This window comes from Athene cunicularia, assembly GCF_003259725.1.
Source record: "Athene cunicularia isolate RWA chromosome 4 unlocalized genomic scaffold, athCun1 chr4_part3, whole genome shotgun sequence".
Lineage (NCBI taxonomy): Eukaryota > Metazoa > Chordata > Aves > Strigiformes > Strigidae > Athene > Athene cunicularia.
The window spans coordinates 3,621,459-3,634,801 of NW_020799100.1; the positions used below are offsets into that span (position 1 = coordinate 3,621,459).

Here is a 13,343-nt window from a genome sequence, read left to right on the forward strand (position 1 = left end):
ACACAACATGTACAAAGCTTACAGACTTCATACCTAAAAACATGGAAATAAACTAAAGCAGAAACAGGAAGATCTGAGTACCTCCAGATGTGTGCAGTGCCTAAAACCAGAAATAAAAAATACTTCCCTTTCCAGTCTTGTTCTCTCTATATTTCTGTTCTTTCTATCTTCTTTCTGGATCCTTATCTTTCAGATCATGACTTTATATTTGATTTCACTGTTCATTACATCTTACTGTTCCTTTTCTCTCTGCTGCTTCAGTCTATTATTTCCCACTCTGTGTCCAACTGCACCTAGAGAAATATCACAAACTTTGCCATTTCCTCTTGCTTACTCAAAGCTCCATTATAGTTGCGGCCTTCGCACACTGCTGGATAAAAATGATGTTCTACTACTCAGCACAGAGCCAAGTGTTACAGACAGAGGGCAAAAGGCTCATTTTGCTGCTTCATATGGTAGATCTTGACATCAGTAGTCTATCTTCTTTCATAAGCAGAACTCCCACAGACTTTAAAAGGAGGTCTGTGCATGTAGGCAGAGAAGAACATTGGAGTCAAGATCCACCCATGCAGATCTGAAGATAATTTTCATTAGCTAGGAAGTCAAACACAGAGGCATAAAAAGTTTTGACACAAAGTCATCTTAACTTGGCTGGGAGTTTCTGATGTGAAGAGCAAGGAGTTCTATAGCCTAAAAAACTGTGAAGTGCTGAAAACCTGGTTACCAAGAGGGTAATTTCATTCTTTATGTAGCGTTTCACATTTGAATGCTAAGTAACCACTAGAGCTGGGGAAAAAAAGGAATAAAATAGAATTTCACATTCAAAGAAGGATCTTAGCTGCTACCACCAGGCACTTCCCAAATACAGTCTGAGATTCTCTGTCCTAAAGGCCTGAAACTTAAGCTGAGCACAGTGCCCTGCAAAAGCTGGGTGTTGACCATGACATTAAGGCCGTTTTGCCATCAGCAAGGGTGATATTGCTGCCCAACAGAGAAAACACACGTTATCACCAGGAATAAGAAACACCCCGGATAGAAGCCTCGTGTCCATACCCCATCCTTCATGCTGTGGAACACTCGTTCCAGCAGGGGACTCCACTTGACCAATACAACACAGCAGCGAGTCACTAATACATAATTAACATGCGACAGTGATTAATTAGGTAACATCTGACCAATAGCCGGGACACTCAGCTGCCCTTGCATGTCTTGCCACACAAAAACATCCACAGCTTGCACAGACAGCTATTCATTCCGAACGTACCCCATTTCCCCCAGCAAGCACAGAGCGCAGGCCAAAGGGGGGATTCCAATCTGTTGCACAGCACAGTATGTAGCTACAGCATTTCCATACACTCCAGTGTGCACAGCATGCCTGAAATTAGACCCACATCCTCCCCTCGAAAACAGCATGCTGCAAACATTCGAGTGTTACAAAGTACACCCAAATACACAGCCATCTCCATCTTCTAAAGATTCCTATTGCTTCTGCTTTGCACCTCGCATATTTACTTTGCTTTAAAAAGCTTTATTTTAGGATGTTGTACATCTATCTGCTAGAAACATTGTCATGAGTTATGATTGACTGATACACAGCTGTTTAGGGACCAAAATTTTAATTCCATTGTTTAATCCCTCCTGTACATTAGCTTATTAACAGAGGCCTGTTTATTGACTCTGCTTTGTGCCAAGTGCTTACGACGGCTACTCTGGGGTTCCCAGTGGAATCCCTCCATACATGTACCACAGGTAACAATTCCTGCTGATGCAGCATCATGCTGTTCTTCCAGCTGTTCTGGTGCCATCCTGAGAAATAGGGTCAGCACTGGCATCTCATTTATTTCCTGATGCTTGGCTTGCATCCTCTTCCCTCTAGAGAGAGTGCCGTTCACAAGAGCACTTCACTTTTATTGCTCCTGTTAAGCTCTTTTGTTCTTCAGTGGAGGCTGCTCAGCCTAGCAAAGCCCACAGATCAGGCTCTCCAGGAGAAGCAGCATTTTGGTTGGTTTGGAAAAAAAAAAATGTTCTTTTTTCCTTTCTTCCTTTGTCTCGACTGGTTTTGTATTTTGCTGGACCGATTCCATAACAAAACTAAGTCACATCACACTTACAAGAGCAAAGCTTTTTTTACTGCTATGCCTCACTGGTCCTCAAAAACGTTATGCCTCAGCTCAGCGGCGGGCAGAAGGAAACGGCTGGCTGGCTGGGTGGACGGCAGTCCTGCTCAGTGACTTGTGCATTACTCAAGAATGTCCTTGCCCTGAGCACACGGATACCAGGCTTGATTCACTGGCTGTCAGAGACAATTCTGTCTCATGTCTCCCCAAAAGATTACTGGATTTTGATTAAGAAAGGTCAAGGGCAGCTTTTTCCTTCCCATATAAAGGGAATGACTTGAGGAAAAAACACATCACCTAGCACCAGGACTTTTATCTCCACTTGAAAATTTAAATTGCCTGAAGTGATGGGAGGCTTAGGGCAGGTTATGTACAAGAATCTTCATGCAAATAAATTCCTAAATAATTTATCTATATGCTATAATTTTAAGCACCCAAAAGAGGGTTGGTGGTTTCTTTACAGGTGTTTTAGCAGAACAAAACACAGAGCTCAGGTAGCCAAGTCTAAGGTAATTCCCATTTGCCAGATCAATTTTAAACATACATTGTATTACTGACCTAGCATACCAGAGATTTAGATTAATCCTTAACGCTTCAGTACATTCCCCCAAAATAACTTTCCCAATATTTGATTTTGCTTTGAAGGAAAGTGTGTCAGACATATAATTAGCTCTAGCTGCAGACTCCAAATCTCTGCCTGGCACCATGCTCAATAAAACACACCCTCAACCAGTGTGAAACTGGTATAGTTACACTGATTCTGCTATATTCTGCAGTATTTCACACCCATCAAGAATCTAAGTATACATGCATAAGTGAAGGAAAAATAATGTTTTCATCAGGAATAATAATGCTACAGAACACACAGCATCTTGGGCTGAGTAAAACAAATGACAAGTTCCTAAGAAATATATTCTTCTAATTGAGTTTAAGGTACTAAATAATCGCTGTCTTCTAACACAGAATCAGATTCATGGTGGGTTCTCTACATTAATTAGGAATAAGACTGTCACATGGATTTTAATGAAAAAAAGTTATGTCTGTGGCTTCTCTAGGATATTAAAGTCAATTTATCTGAGGAAGACAAGTAATGAATGGCTAGCTTTTTCTTTCTGTAGGAATTGGAGCTGTTCATTGAGGAAGGTAGCAGGAGTTAGCACTGTCTGAACAAGCTCTTATCTGTTAGGGTACGAATTCTGAGCGCCTCGATTACCAAGATGGAATTGCAGAAATCCAGCAGGCTGATAAAACAACACAAAATTACTGCCATCACACTAGAGCACAGTGTACCCCGCAGCTTGGAGCATAACGTAGACAGCACTTACTCAGCAAAATTTTTCTCAGATACAAGCTTCCCAACATATTTACCTTAATGTATTTGGCCATATGAAAATTTACTTACCAGCATAGCTTGGGACAACTAATGCACCACATTCTGTGTTGCTACATGTCACACTAAAAATCTTAAAACTAAACGGGAGGCTTTTAGCTATCTTAGTCCAAAACCAAGACTGCCAAGCCCCACTTAGCACCTCAGAACACAAATATCAAAGTTTCTGTCACTGGACATGAGAACCCTCAAGTGCACTGAGCAGTTCAGCAACTACAGTAACCAGCAAGTCACAACAGCTAAAGGTTTCCATCTCTTTGCACCTGTGAGGCCTCACTGGACCAATCCTTATGAAAAACCACAGAAGAGAGTACTGGTGTCACCTGAACCCTCAGTCTTATTTAGCATTGCAGTGATGAAAGCATACACATTAATTAAAAATTCAGATCCACTCCTGTATAAGCATGAATCTCCAAAGCTCTTATTTAAAATAATTACATTTTGAATGAAACACCTGATGTTTCTCTTTTTTTAGCTCTAGTCAGACGTAAGGCTGATGACAGCAGGCACCTCAATCCTTCACCACTATCAAATGTCTCCTTGACCACTCCAGCCCCAAGTCTCAGTAAAGCAGACAGGACCTGTTTACTGACACACATTCTCTGCACAGATTTTCAGACACCTCACTTTTACCATTTTCCCAAATATCTCTTTTTCCAACTTTAACACCACCAGTTTCAGGACAGGTTATGATTTTCAATACTTCAGTCACTCAGAAGACTAAAGAGTTTTTTCACAGCATGGGCCTGCATACCCTGTGCGGCCTTTTCGGAAGTGTTGTGAGAAGTGTTGTTTGAAAACACAACTGCAGAAGTGTAATGAGGCTGCAACTTCTTTAGTGTAATACTACACACTCCTTCAGTGTAACAAGGCTGCAAAAAGACAAAGGCAATAGCTAGTGTTTTGATACAAACAGGATTTAATTCAATCCAAGTGTTTTCTGTACAACAGAAAGCTTTTATACAAAAAAAGGAATGGTTACTTTAGTCGCAAGAACACGCACAGAGAAGTTTCTGAACCCTAGTGCTTCAGCAAGCCAAGGATTTTTTTGAAAAAAACACCATGTGAGGTATTGTTATAGATGTTATAATCCTGGTTTGGATCTGTCTCCACCATGTACAACTCTCCCGCGTGGACATCCTCAAAGTCAGCACTGAAGTTGCTGGGGTTAAACCCAACCCATACAGTATACCTGCAGGCAACTGTACGCATGGAATAGCCCATGATTCTGATGTCTTTCAGCTTTGGCTTGTCAGAGTTCCACTGAGGAGTGTCTGCAGGCCGAGGGTATTGGCTCAAAGCAACAGGTTCCTCATTAAAACACCTGTAAGTGTCATCACACCCACCCTCCTCTTCCTCCACCTTCTCTTTGGAGGCATTAATGTATCGGACAATGCTCGCCCCCTCAGTGCACAGTGCAACATGAAACGAAGTCTCTGGGCACACCGGAGGAACTTGCAGGCCAGCAAGTTCAGCAAGTGTTGGAAACAGAGACACAAGCTCTACCACCTCTTTTCTTCGCCCTAGAGGAAACATCAGAATGTAAGTTATGTAACATGATGCTTTGACAGACACTGCTAGAACATTTTTGAAACTTATTCTGATAATTAAGTTGGTGCTTTATTGAAAGTGCTTTGTACTGATTTGTGGGGTAACAAAATTAAGGCAATTAAGGTGCAACAGCTCTGAAGACACTAGTCTACGCATTTTTAACAAGAAAATTTTTGTCCTTATGTTTCTCAAATGTGCATCCTTCAAGGCAGTAATATTCATTACTTTGAAAAACAACTCTCTAGAAAGACAAAACAAATTCCAGTGTCAACATTTTAACACAAGAGTGCCTCCATCAAGAGTTTCCAATTTTAAGTACAGATGCTACACAGAGAATGTTTACTGATCACTGTTGGAGAGACAACAGCCACCACTATAAGACATAGGCCAAGGTTCCTTTTAGGCAACTACACCACACAAAAATAAATCACCTGCTGTGTTAACAGACACATCTAGCTGTTTCCACTAAGGAGATCTAACCAAAGCAAAAGTTTGTGTCCAAGGATTCCCTTCATCTTATTCCTCATCAGTACAATCAGCACAGTCAATGACACCGACTCAAGCTGTCTGTAGGCAAAGTGTCATTACATCACCACTTCTCCTTTACATATATCCACTGCAAACAAAAAATAAATGCTGGAAATTTACCTTGAGGTACCAAACCCAAAATATGGCTAAAAGGGTCAAGGTAGGGGAAGACCCTCCCTCCTTGATTAACAGAGGAAGTAGTCATTCCTGGGACATAAAACATCAGTGGCACACGGGTAGCAACATCAAAATTGCTGTATTTTGCCCATTCACCATGTTCTCCCAGCGACCATCCTAGATGACAAGAACACAATTCAGAGCATATACTGTGTCATAATTAGTAGTAATTTCTTCTTCACTATAAACTGACTCTGGCTGTTGAGGCCACTAGTCTGTTATCAAGGATATATTAAAAGGCAAATAACAAGCTGTATTTAAATATAATACAATTTTTCTCTATTGTGAAAGCTATTTCAACAGCCACCTAAATCTTGCAAGTTGATACTCTTTTATTGAGGAAATTATGCCTTTTCTTATTTCCCCTACTCTAGATTAGAATTAGGAAATCAACTTTAAAAGAGCAGAAAAGAGGAACTGGGGTGTGTCACAGTGCCTGCAAGAGTCTCCAGATCAATTCCACAAAGCACTCATTTAAGTTCTGGGCAGCTGCCAGCTCTCCAATACTCCTGTTAACACTGTAACTGAACATCCCTTGGAGCCAAGGCTGCTATCTATGCCAGAGTGCCATATCAGGATGTTACCCCTGAGGAAGCAATAGAGATCAAAACTCTTTAGCTCTCCTCTTCCTCTTGGAAGAGATGCCAACACGACTTCCTTCCAGGCAGATTTATTGCCAACTTCACTTTGGGGGAAGACAAAGGAGCTCTATGACAGCTATGTTAACACATGATTTTTTTGGATCACTTTGCTAGCCACAGTACTGGAAACACCAACTGTTTATAGTTAACCACAGCAAGGAGGAAAAGAGGAATTCAGTTTAAAATGGAAAGTCCCAGTCAAATTCACAAGTCAGAAGGAACATTTAGAATCACTTTAGCACCAGAAGTATTAATCCCATTACTCTACAACTCATAAAGGGTTGTTTATACACACACACCTACAGAAGTCAATGCAAATTAACTAAGCGTGTGACTTAAAATTGATCTAGTTAAACCACATTCTAACCATTTTAAGTCAGCTAAGCCATCCCCCAATTAAAGGAATCATGGGGGAGTTATTTTAATGAATATTAGGGTATTGAAACAAACAACTGTTTGAGGTATTTGTCCCACAATTCAAATTCAGTTTCTTACCACCAGGATCCAGAGTGCACAAGACCTCAGTTATGAGGGGGGAGCCATATTGCTATCAGTTTTAGATTCTCTTCAAGCAGCAATGACAAGTGCAAGAAAACACACTTCAGCAGTTAATGAGAAAGCCTGTCACCCACTGTACCAGATGGCTCTCTACAAACTGTATGGGGGGAAGAGCAGTTGCTATCTGTTCACAGCACTGTTCCCAGCAAGAGTCACTTGATGGGTAGGAGGTGGGAATATGGCAAGCTCAGCCCAATGTCCTGGTCTCATCACTCACTAGCAAACCCTCAACCTGATTCAAGAAAGGTGCTCACAGGGGGACAGAACCGTGCAGCCACAGAAGCCTGTGTCAGTCCATTAACTAGAGACAGACTAACCTGACATGTAAGGTATGGTAGCTCTGCTGTATATTATATAAACACATACTTCATTAATATGCTAGCACCAAGTTGCACAATTATTAGCAGTGATCTGGGAAAAGATTTAAAGACTTACCATGATCAGCAGTAAAAACTACTATCGTGTTGTTTGAGAGTCCTACGTCATCCAAAGCATTCAAGAGCAGGCCAACTTGTGTATCCACGTAAGAAACTGCTGCATAATAGCTCTGACGAATCTGCCGCTGCGAGTTAAGAGGGGAGAGAAAAAAGCTAGCTTTTCCACAGACACACACACACACAGGAGAACCAGTGGGTGGCTAAGTAAAGGAACTAAAGGACATTACTTGTAAAGCTTGCTTTATTTTTTAAGTGCCTGTACCCTGATTAATGTGCCAGAAAAGGTAAACAGAGAGAGAGCAGTTAAAAACTACTTCTCTCCCAGAAGTTCTTTCAAGCAAGATGTTGCAAACCAATCAGTTCTGCTTCTCTCACAGTCCAGCCAGTGCACCTGATTTTGGCATAAGCACTGGAAAGTCAAGGAAAATCTTGCAAGAGAAGATACACTAAGTGGTGGCTTGAAGCAGATAAACAGATTCAGATAATGAAAACAAACACAAAATTGGTAGCTGCTACATATGTCCCCTTATACACAAACGAGGAGCACATGTTATTCTCACTAGTTGGTGGCTGATCTCTTCCTCCCCACCCTCACTGGCTGACTGCAGTTACAGTGAAGGTTTGCCTACAAAGCTAGAGGTGAGAGTGTGCAAGGCAGAGGATGCAGAGTATTTGCAAACTGTCAGTTGCTGAATACTTGGGAACATCTAAGAGCACTGGACAAGTTAAGGCAGTTTGACTGCAGTCCACCGCATTGACAGCTTACCTGGAAGTCATCTGGAAGTGGTCCATAAGGGAAACTAACATTTAATGCTTCCACATCATCCCTCTGTCTGATATCCGTCCAGGGGTTGTACGCCACAGAAGGCAGTTTCTCAGGCACCCAGGGATCTGGGGCTAATGTGATGTTTTCCAAGGGGTACAACTTGAGAAATTCCTTTACAATACAAACACACATCAAGACTGCCCTCACCTCTGACATTTATTGTAAACTTTGTGTTGTAAAGCAGCAACCATTTCCCCTTGCATGACCCTTTAATATTCTTACCATTTACAAGGCTTCACTCCCCCTCCCCCAGAGTGTAAAATCTAGCAATACTACGCCTGTCAGCCCCAAACAATGCCTTAAAAATACCGAGTTAGCAAGTACCTAAAACCAGCCTCCTGTATCTCAAAGCAACACTGAAATAAAAGGTCCAACACCACTTCCTCTGAAATGAATAGGAGTTTTGCCACCAACTCAAACAGGGAATGGAGTACGAGATCCTGTAAGGCCTCATTATGTCGTACTCCATCAAGCTGAACACCATCTCCATGCGACAGCAGCCACTGCTATGGTGGTAGGAGACTGGCTTTTGGCTGAGTGGTCACAACTCATTCTCATTAAACATTCTGAAATGTAACACAGGCAACTGCTGAAGTTACATCAAACCAAGGCTGGTTTTCAGCTTGCTTTCCAGAAACAACAGCAATAAAGCATTTGTGGAAACAGCTTTGAAAAGCAAAAGCAACGCTTGTCTGAACTCCTTTCCCTGCAGGCTCCAGCTTCCTCACCTGTGGGTACCTCAGTGGGATATGTGGTTTGTGGTAACCGACAGCCAGGAAGAATTTTTGCTTGTTGGTTTTCACAGCATTCAGTAAGCGTATGGCCTCTTCAGTGCTCTGAATGTCAGGCAGAGTACCACTGGGCATTTCTGTCACATCCACTGGGCACACCAAGTTAGCATAAAGTTTTCCATCTTTTCCCCTACAAGTCTTTAAAAAAAAAAAGCATTAGTTAAGTAACTTCTGTAAAAGCAAATAAGAAATCCTCTGTTCTGTAACTTTCAAACCAATTTGCTTCTCAATCGTTCTACCAAAAGACTGCAGATCAGATATGAAAAGGAATTTCAAAATTTCTATAAACACTAAAGGTACCAAGTACACTGATGCCTGAGCAGACAGCTTCAGGAGTTGAAGAACTGCAACTTCCATGTCTATGGAAAAGCAGAATCCTCTCTAAAGCTGGGCAGAAGATTAAACAGTCATACGGGAAAACAAACAACTTCTATGAATAGAATCTCTGACCTATTGGCAAGAAAGCAGAATTTGGTTATGCTATACACACATGTTTTTACTCCTGATCCCCAGAGCTCAGAGAACTGCCTGAAAGCTACTGACTTAATTTCTGAACACATGCCAGAAGTGGCTGATGTATAATCAGTGAAGAAAAATAAATTAGAACAGTTGCCAGGAAAAGGTGGCCTAATCAGGGTGTTTGAGAGACTTGCTAAATGAACATAAAGAAAAGTATGTCATAGATGCAAACGCTGGTGTTGTTAAAACCAGTTTTCTCAGCAGTAAATGCAAGAACAAAGCATGGCCAAGGCTATCAGCAGCCTCATGGCTGGAGCTCCTAGCTTGGCAGCGTACAGACTCCAGCACATTATGCTATCGCAATGTTTGCATAAACATAAAATATTCTTTTGGGCCACACTGAAGAGTAACAAACATTCTAGAAAACTGAATCAGATTATAAAGTTTCAGATTATTTTAATTATGACATCCAATTGCTCAGCCCTGAGCTTTTCATTGAATTAATTTCACCAAGCCAATGTTTTGCCACTTACAAAGCAGAGCAGGACTAGCACAGAAGTTGACAACCACGCTTCTCAGATAAAGGAATTTATGACCTAGACACAAATTAAGATCACTCTTTCTTGCAAGCACTTTTATATCTCAGTAACTTAAGCTTCCAAATACTAATTTAGAAATACTTAAAATACCTACAGGATGGGCACATGAATCAACAAGACACACAACTGAAGAGACAGGCCTTCTTTTGGAAGATTAAGAAAGAGATTTCAGTCTCAAAAAAAAAAAAAAAAAAAAGAGTATAGCCTGTGCTTGACAAATAATTTGGTTGTATCCTGAAAACCCTTCTTTGTTAGGGAACCACAAATCATCCTTACCTTGTAATTTTCATATTTTTCAGCTGAAGGATGAAAGGGTGGAATGGACCAACTGTATGGATAGTCATCACTGTAATTGGATGAAACCCCTGAAAGACATTAGAAATGCTCCAATAGTTCACTGAACCAGGAAGAGCACAAACAAGTTTAACTAGTTTGCAGTTGTGGGTTGTTTGGGTTTTTTTAAATATACTAAATGAAGAAACATTTCAAATTATCTTTGACAACTGAGAAAAAGAAAACCAAGAAATAAAAGTCAAAAAGTTTAATAAAAGTCAAAAAGTTTAAGACAGACTTTTTTCCCTGAAATACACCTTTTACTGGTGAAGGAGATTCAAATCTCTTGAAGAACATTAATTCAGGGAACAGCAGCAAGAAAACCACCAAACCCCCAGGATTAATAACAGTCTTCACGTACATTCTTAATTAGCTTTACTATCAACTGAAAGTTCATATATCCACACAAGTTTAGTCCTGGGGTAAAGAACTACCAAAAAGAGGGTCAGTATTACAGCATTTTTCAACTCAGCAGTGTTATTGCTTTTTAACTAGTGAACTACTTTCCTATTTAATTGGTATTATTAATCATACATTCTATATCTCCTGATCCAGACAGCCTATTATGGAAGCATGAACGTGTATTTGCAGAACTAAGACAATGAGGCTGTTTAGTAATTTCATCTTCAGCGGATACCTAACTTCCATACATATTTTTAGAATGTTAGACATTTAATCCCACAAGCCCTGGACAAGATGTGAAAACACTCGTTAGATAACAATAATCTAATATATAGCTCTCTAATACCTTAAGATTTAAAGACAACCTATAACCATTGTACAATTGGGCTCATGATTATAGTGTCAATATAGACAAGAATCACACAGTTGAGACTTATATGTGAAGTCTGTTTGTGAGAATATACACATTAAACATGTGTATGTTAAGCAGATGATAATTCAGACCATACCAGGATGAAAGACTTTCCCCACAGATAAGGTCATGTAGCCATTCTCCTTGAAATACTGGGGCATCGTGGAATAGTTTCCTGCATGTACTCTCCAGTAGGAGTAGAAATCATACAGTCGGGTAGTATCAGGTCTGCGTCCAGTAAGAAATGACACTCTACTGGGAGCACACACGGCTTGCTGAGGAGAGAGTCAGCCAAAAAAAGAACCAATTCAGGAAAAAAATCAAAACACAACACACATACAGAATGACTTAGGTGTGGCCAGGCAAAACATTCGAAGGCTCAGGAAGTGCAGTGAAAGTGTTTCGTATCACTTCAAACTGCAATGACCAGCCCCCTTATTAAGAAAATAAATTCCCAATTGTGAGCTTTTAGCAAGATATATATTTACCTACCTATAATTTTTCCTCAAATAACCAATTCCTAAGAACTAAAAACTTTGGTTATACAGCTAGTATCACAAAAAAAATAAAAAAATTAAAAAAAGAAGTCGTCAGGTTGCGTTAAAAGACAGGGCTTTTGAAATCTAGTAGCTCACACTCACACAGAGTTAAGTAGAAGTGGCATATGGACTGTGCTGACAAAAGCCCAAAGTCTAGTTGATCTGGACTGCCTTAAGAAAAATGAAAAGGATAAACATACGGAAGGTCCAGGTTACAGTGCAAAGGCCTCACCAATTCTGTTTCAGATTGTCAAGAGCCAAGTATTATTAAAGTCCTAATCCCTAGGCAGAATTAGACTCAAACTTCTAATTTCTCAGCAGAGAGAAACAGGAATGTAGGTATCCTATGCAAAGTATTGGAGTAAAGAGCAATTAGTGAGATTTGGAGTCCTATACTTAATAGTAATACTTACAACACAGCCTGCCCCTTTATAAAAGTCTATAGAGTTCCTCAAAAGAAAAAAAAGTAAAAAATCTTTTCTAAACAGTAGGAAAAAAGAATTCTAATTTAGTAAAACAGCATTTTTAAACAGCACTTTGCTGCTAGCAGTGACAATGTTTGAGTGACATCATACTCCTCCAAGGACTACACAAATATCATGATTCAAATGCCCTGTTTTTGTTTTTCTCACTTTAATAAAGATAGGTTCATACAGTTCATCCCAACCATTTATTTTCTACTGGAAATACTTAAGGCTAATAAATACTTGCTTTTTCCAGCGGTCTACCTAACACCTACTGTGGTAAAACCGGTAATTATTTTGCCTAGAGAAAACACTTTTGATTTAACTTATTTATCTCACCTGTGCATATGCATTGCTGAACACAACACTGTGAGAAGCAAGTTGATCAATGTTTGGAGATTTCACAAGTTTATCTCCGTAACAGCTCAAAACAGGACGCAGATCATCCACAACTATAAGCAGGATATTCATATGATCTATGAAGAAACAGAATTGGGAATATATTCAGGTGGGTTCCAGTAAGCAGAGGTTTGTGCAGATTTGTCATTTTTTTAACCCTGAAGTAGACTTTTAAAAAAATCAGCAAGAACATCTAATACCTTTGTGAGGAAACGTAAATACTGGGATTAAGTCTTCCAACACACCAGAGTTCTTGTTCTGCCTAGACAGAACTACAGCGGCTTTCCCTTCCCTTCCTATCTCACCACTTCCTCCCATGGTATTTTCTCCAGCTGGCTACAGAAGGGTGTGTGAAATAAAGTGGTATTTTATAGCTCTACCTACTACTGAATTCTACAGCCCGCAAGCTCTGAGAGGGGCGTTAAGCTACAGGCAAAGCTTGGGAACTGCTATGCTATATGCTCCTGCTCCAAAGGGATAAAAAGAACACATTTAAAAAAATTAATTACGGATCTACTTTTTACAACGCCCTCTTCAGGTGCCCAGCTGTACTACGGCTCAAACAGCGCCCAGGCTGGGGCAGGCGCCCGCGGCAGGAGCCTCTCAAGCTGCAGCCGGGGCTTCCCCAGAGCCCTGGGGGAGACCAGACCCCAACGCCCGGGGCCCGCGGGCAGGGCCCGCCCGGCCGCTTCCCCACAGCGTCCCCTCCCCATAATATTA

General features: G+C 40.7%; 1 protein-coding gene across 1 annotated transcript; it reads right to left on the minus strand.

Moving 5' to 3' along the window:
- Positions 1-4,406: 4,406 nt before the first annotated feature.
- Positions 4,407-13,247, minus strand: IDS (iduronate 2-sulfatase). The gene is made up of 9 exons (XM_026848885.1): positions 12,824-13,247; positions 12,564-12,700; positions 11,319-11,496; positions 10,351-10,439; positions 8,954-9,154; positions 8,166-8,336; positions 7,398-7,524; positions 5,707-5,880; positions 4,407-5,030 (listed from the first exon to the last, which is right to left on the minus strand). Exons 1-9 carry the CDS (start codon positions 12,939-12,941, stop codon positions 4,528-4,530), a joined length of 1,698 nt encoding a protein of 565 aa, XP_026704686.1. The 5' UTR covers positions 12,942-13,247; the 3' UTR covers positions 4,407-4,527.
- Between the last annotated feature and the right edge of the window lie 96 nt (positions 13,248-13,343).

What these genes read in the sequence shown, in the direction of transcription:
- IDS (XM_026848885.1), bottom strand. Translation starts at nt 12,941, where the DNA reads ATGGGAGGAAGTGGTGAGATAGGAAGGGAAGGGAAAGCCGCTGTAGTT. An exon ending in TCAGCAATGCATATGCACAG is followed by an intron (nt 11,497 to 12,563) that starts GTGAGATAAATA and finishes CTCTCTCCTCAG; the next exon opens with CAAGCCGTGTGTGCTCCCAG. An exon ending in CACTTCCAGATGACTTCCAG is followed by an intron (nt 7,525 to 8,165) that starts GTAAGCTGTCAA and finishes CTTAACTCGCAG; the next exon opens with CGGCAGATTCGTCAGAGCTA.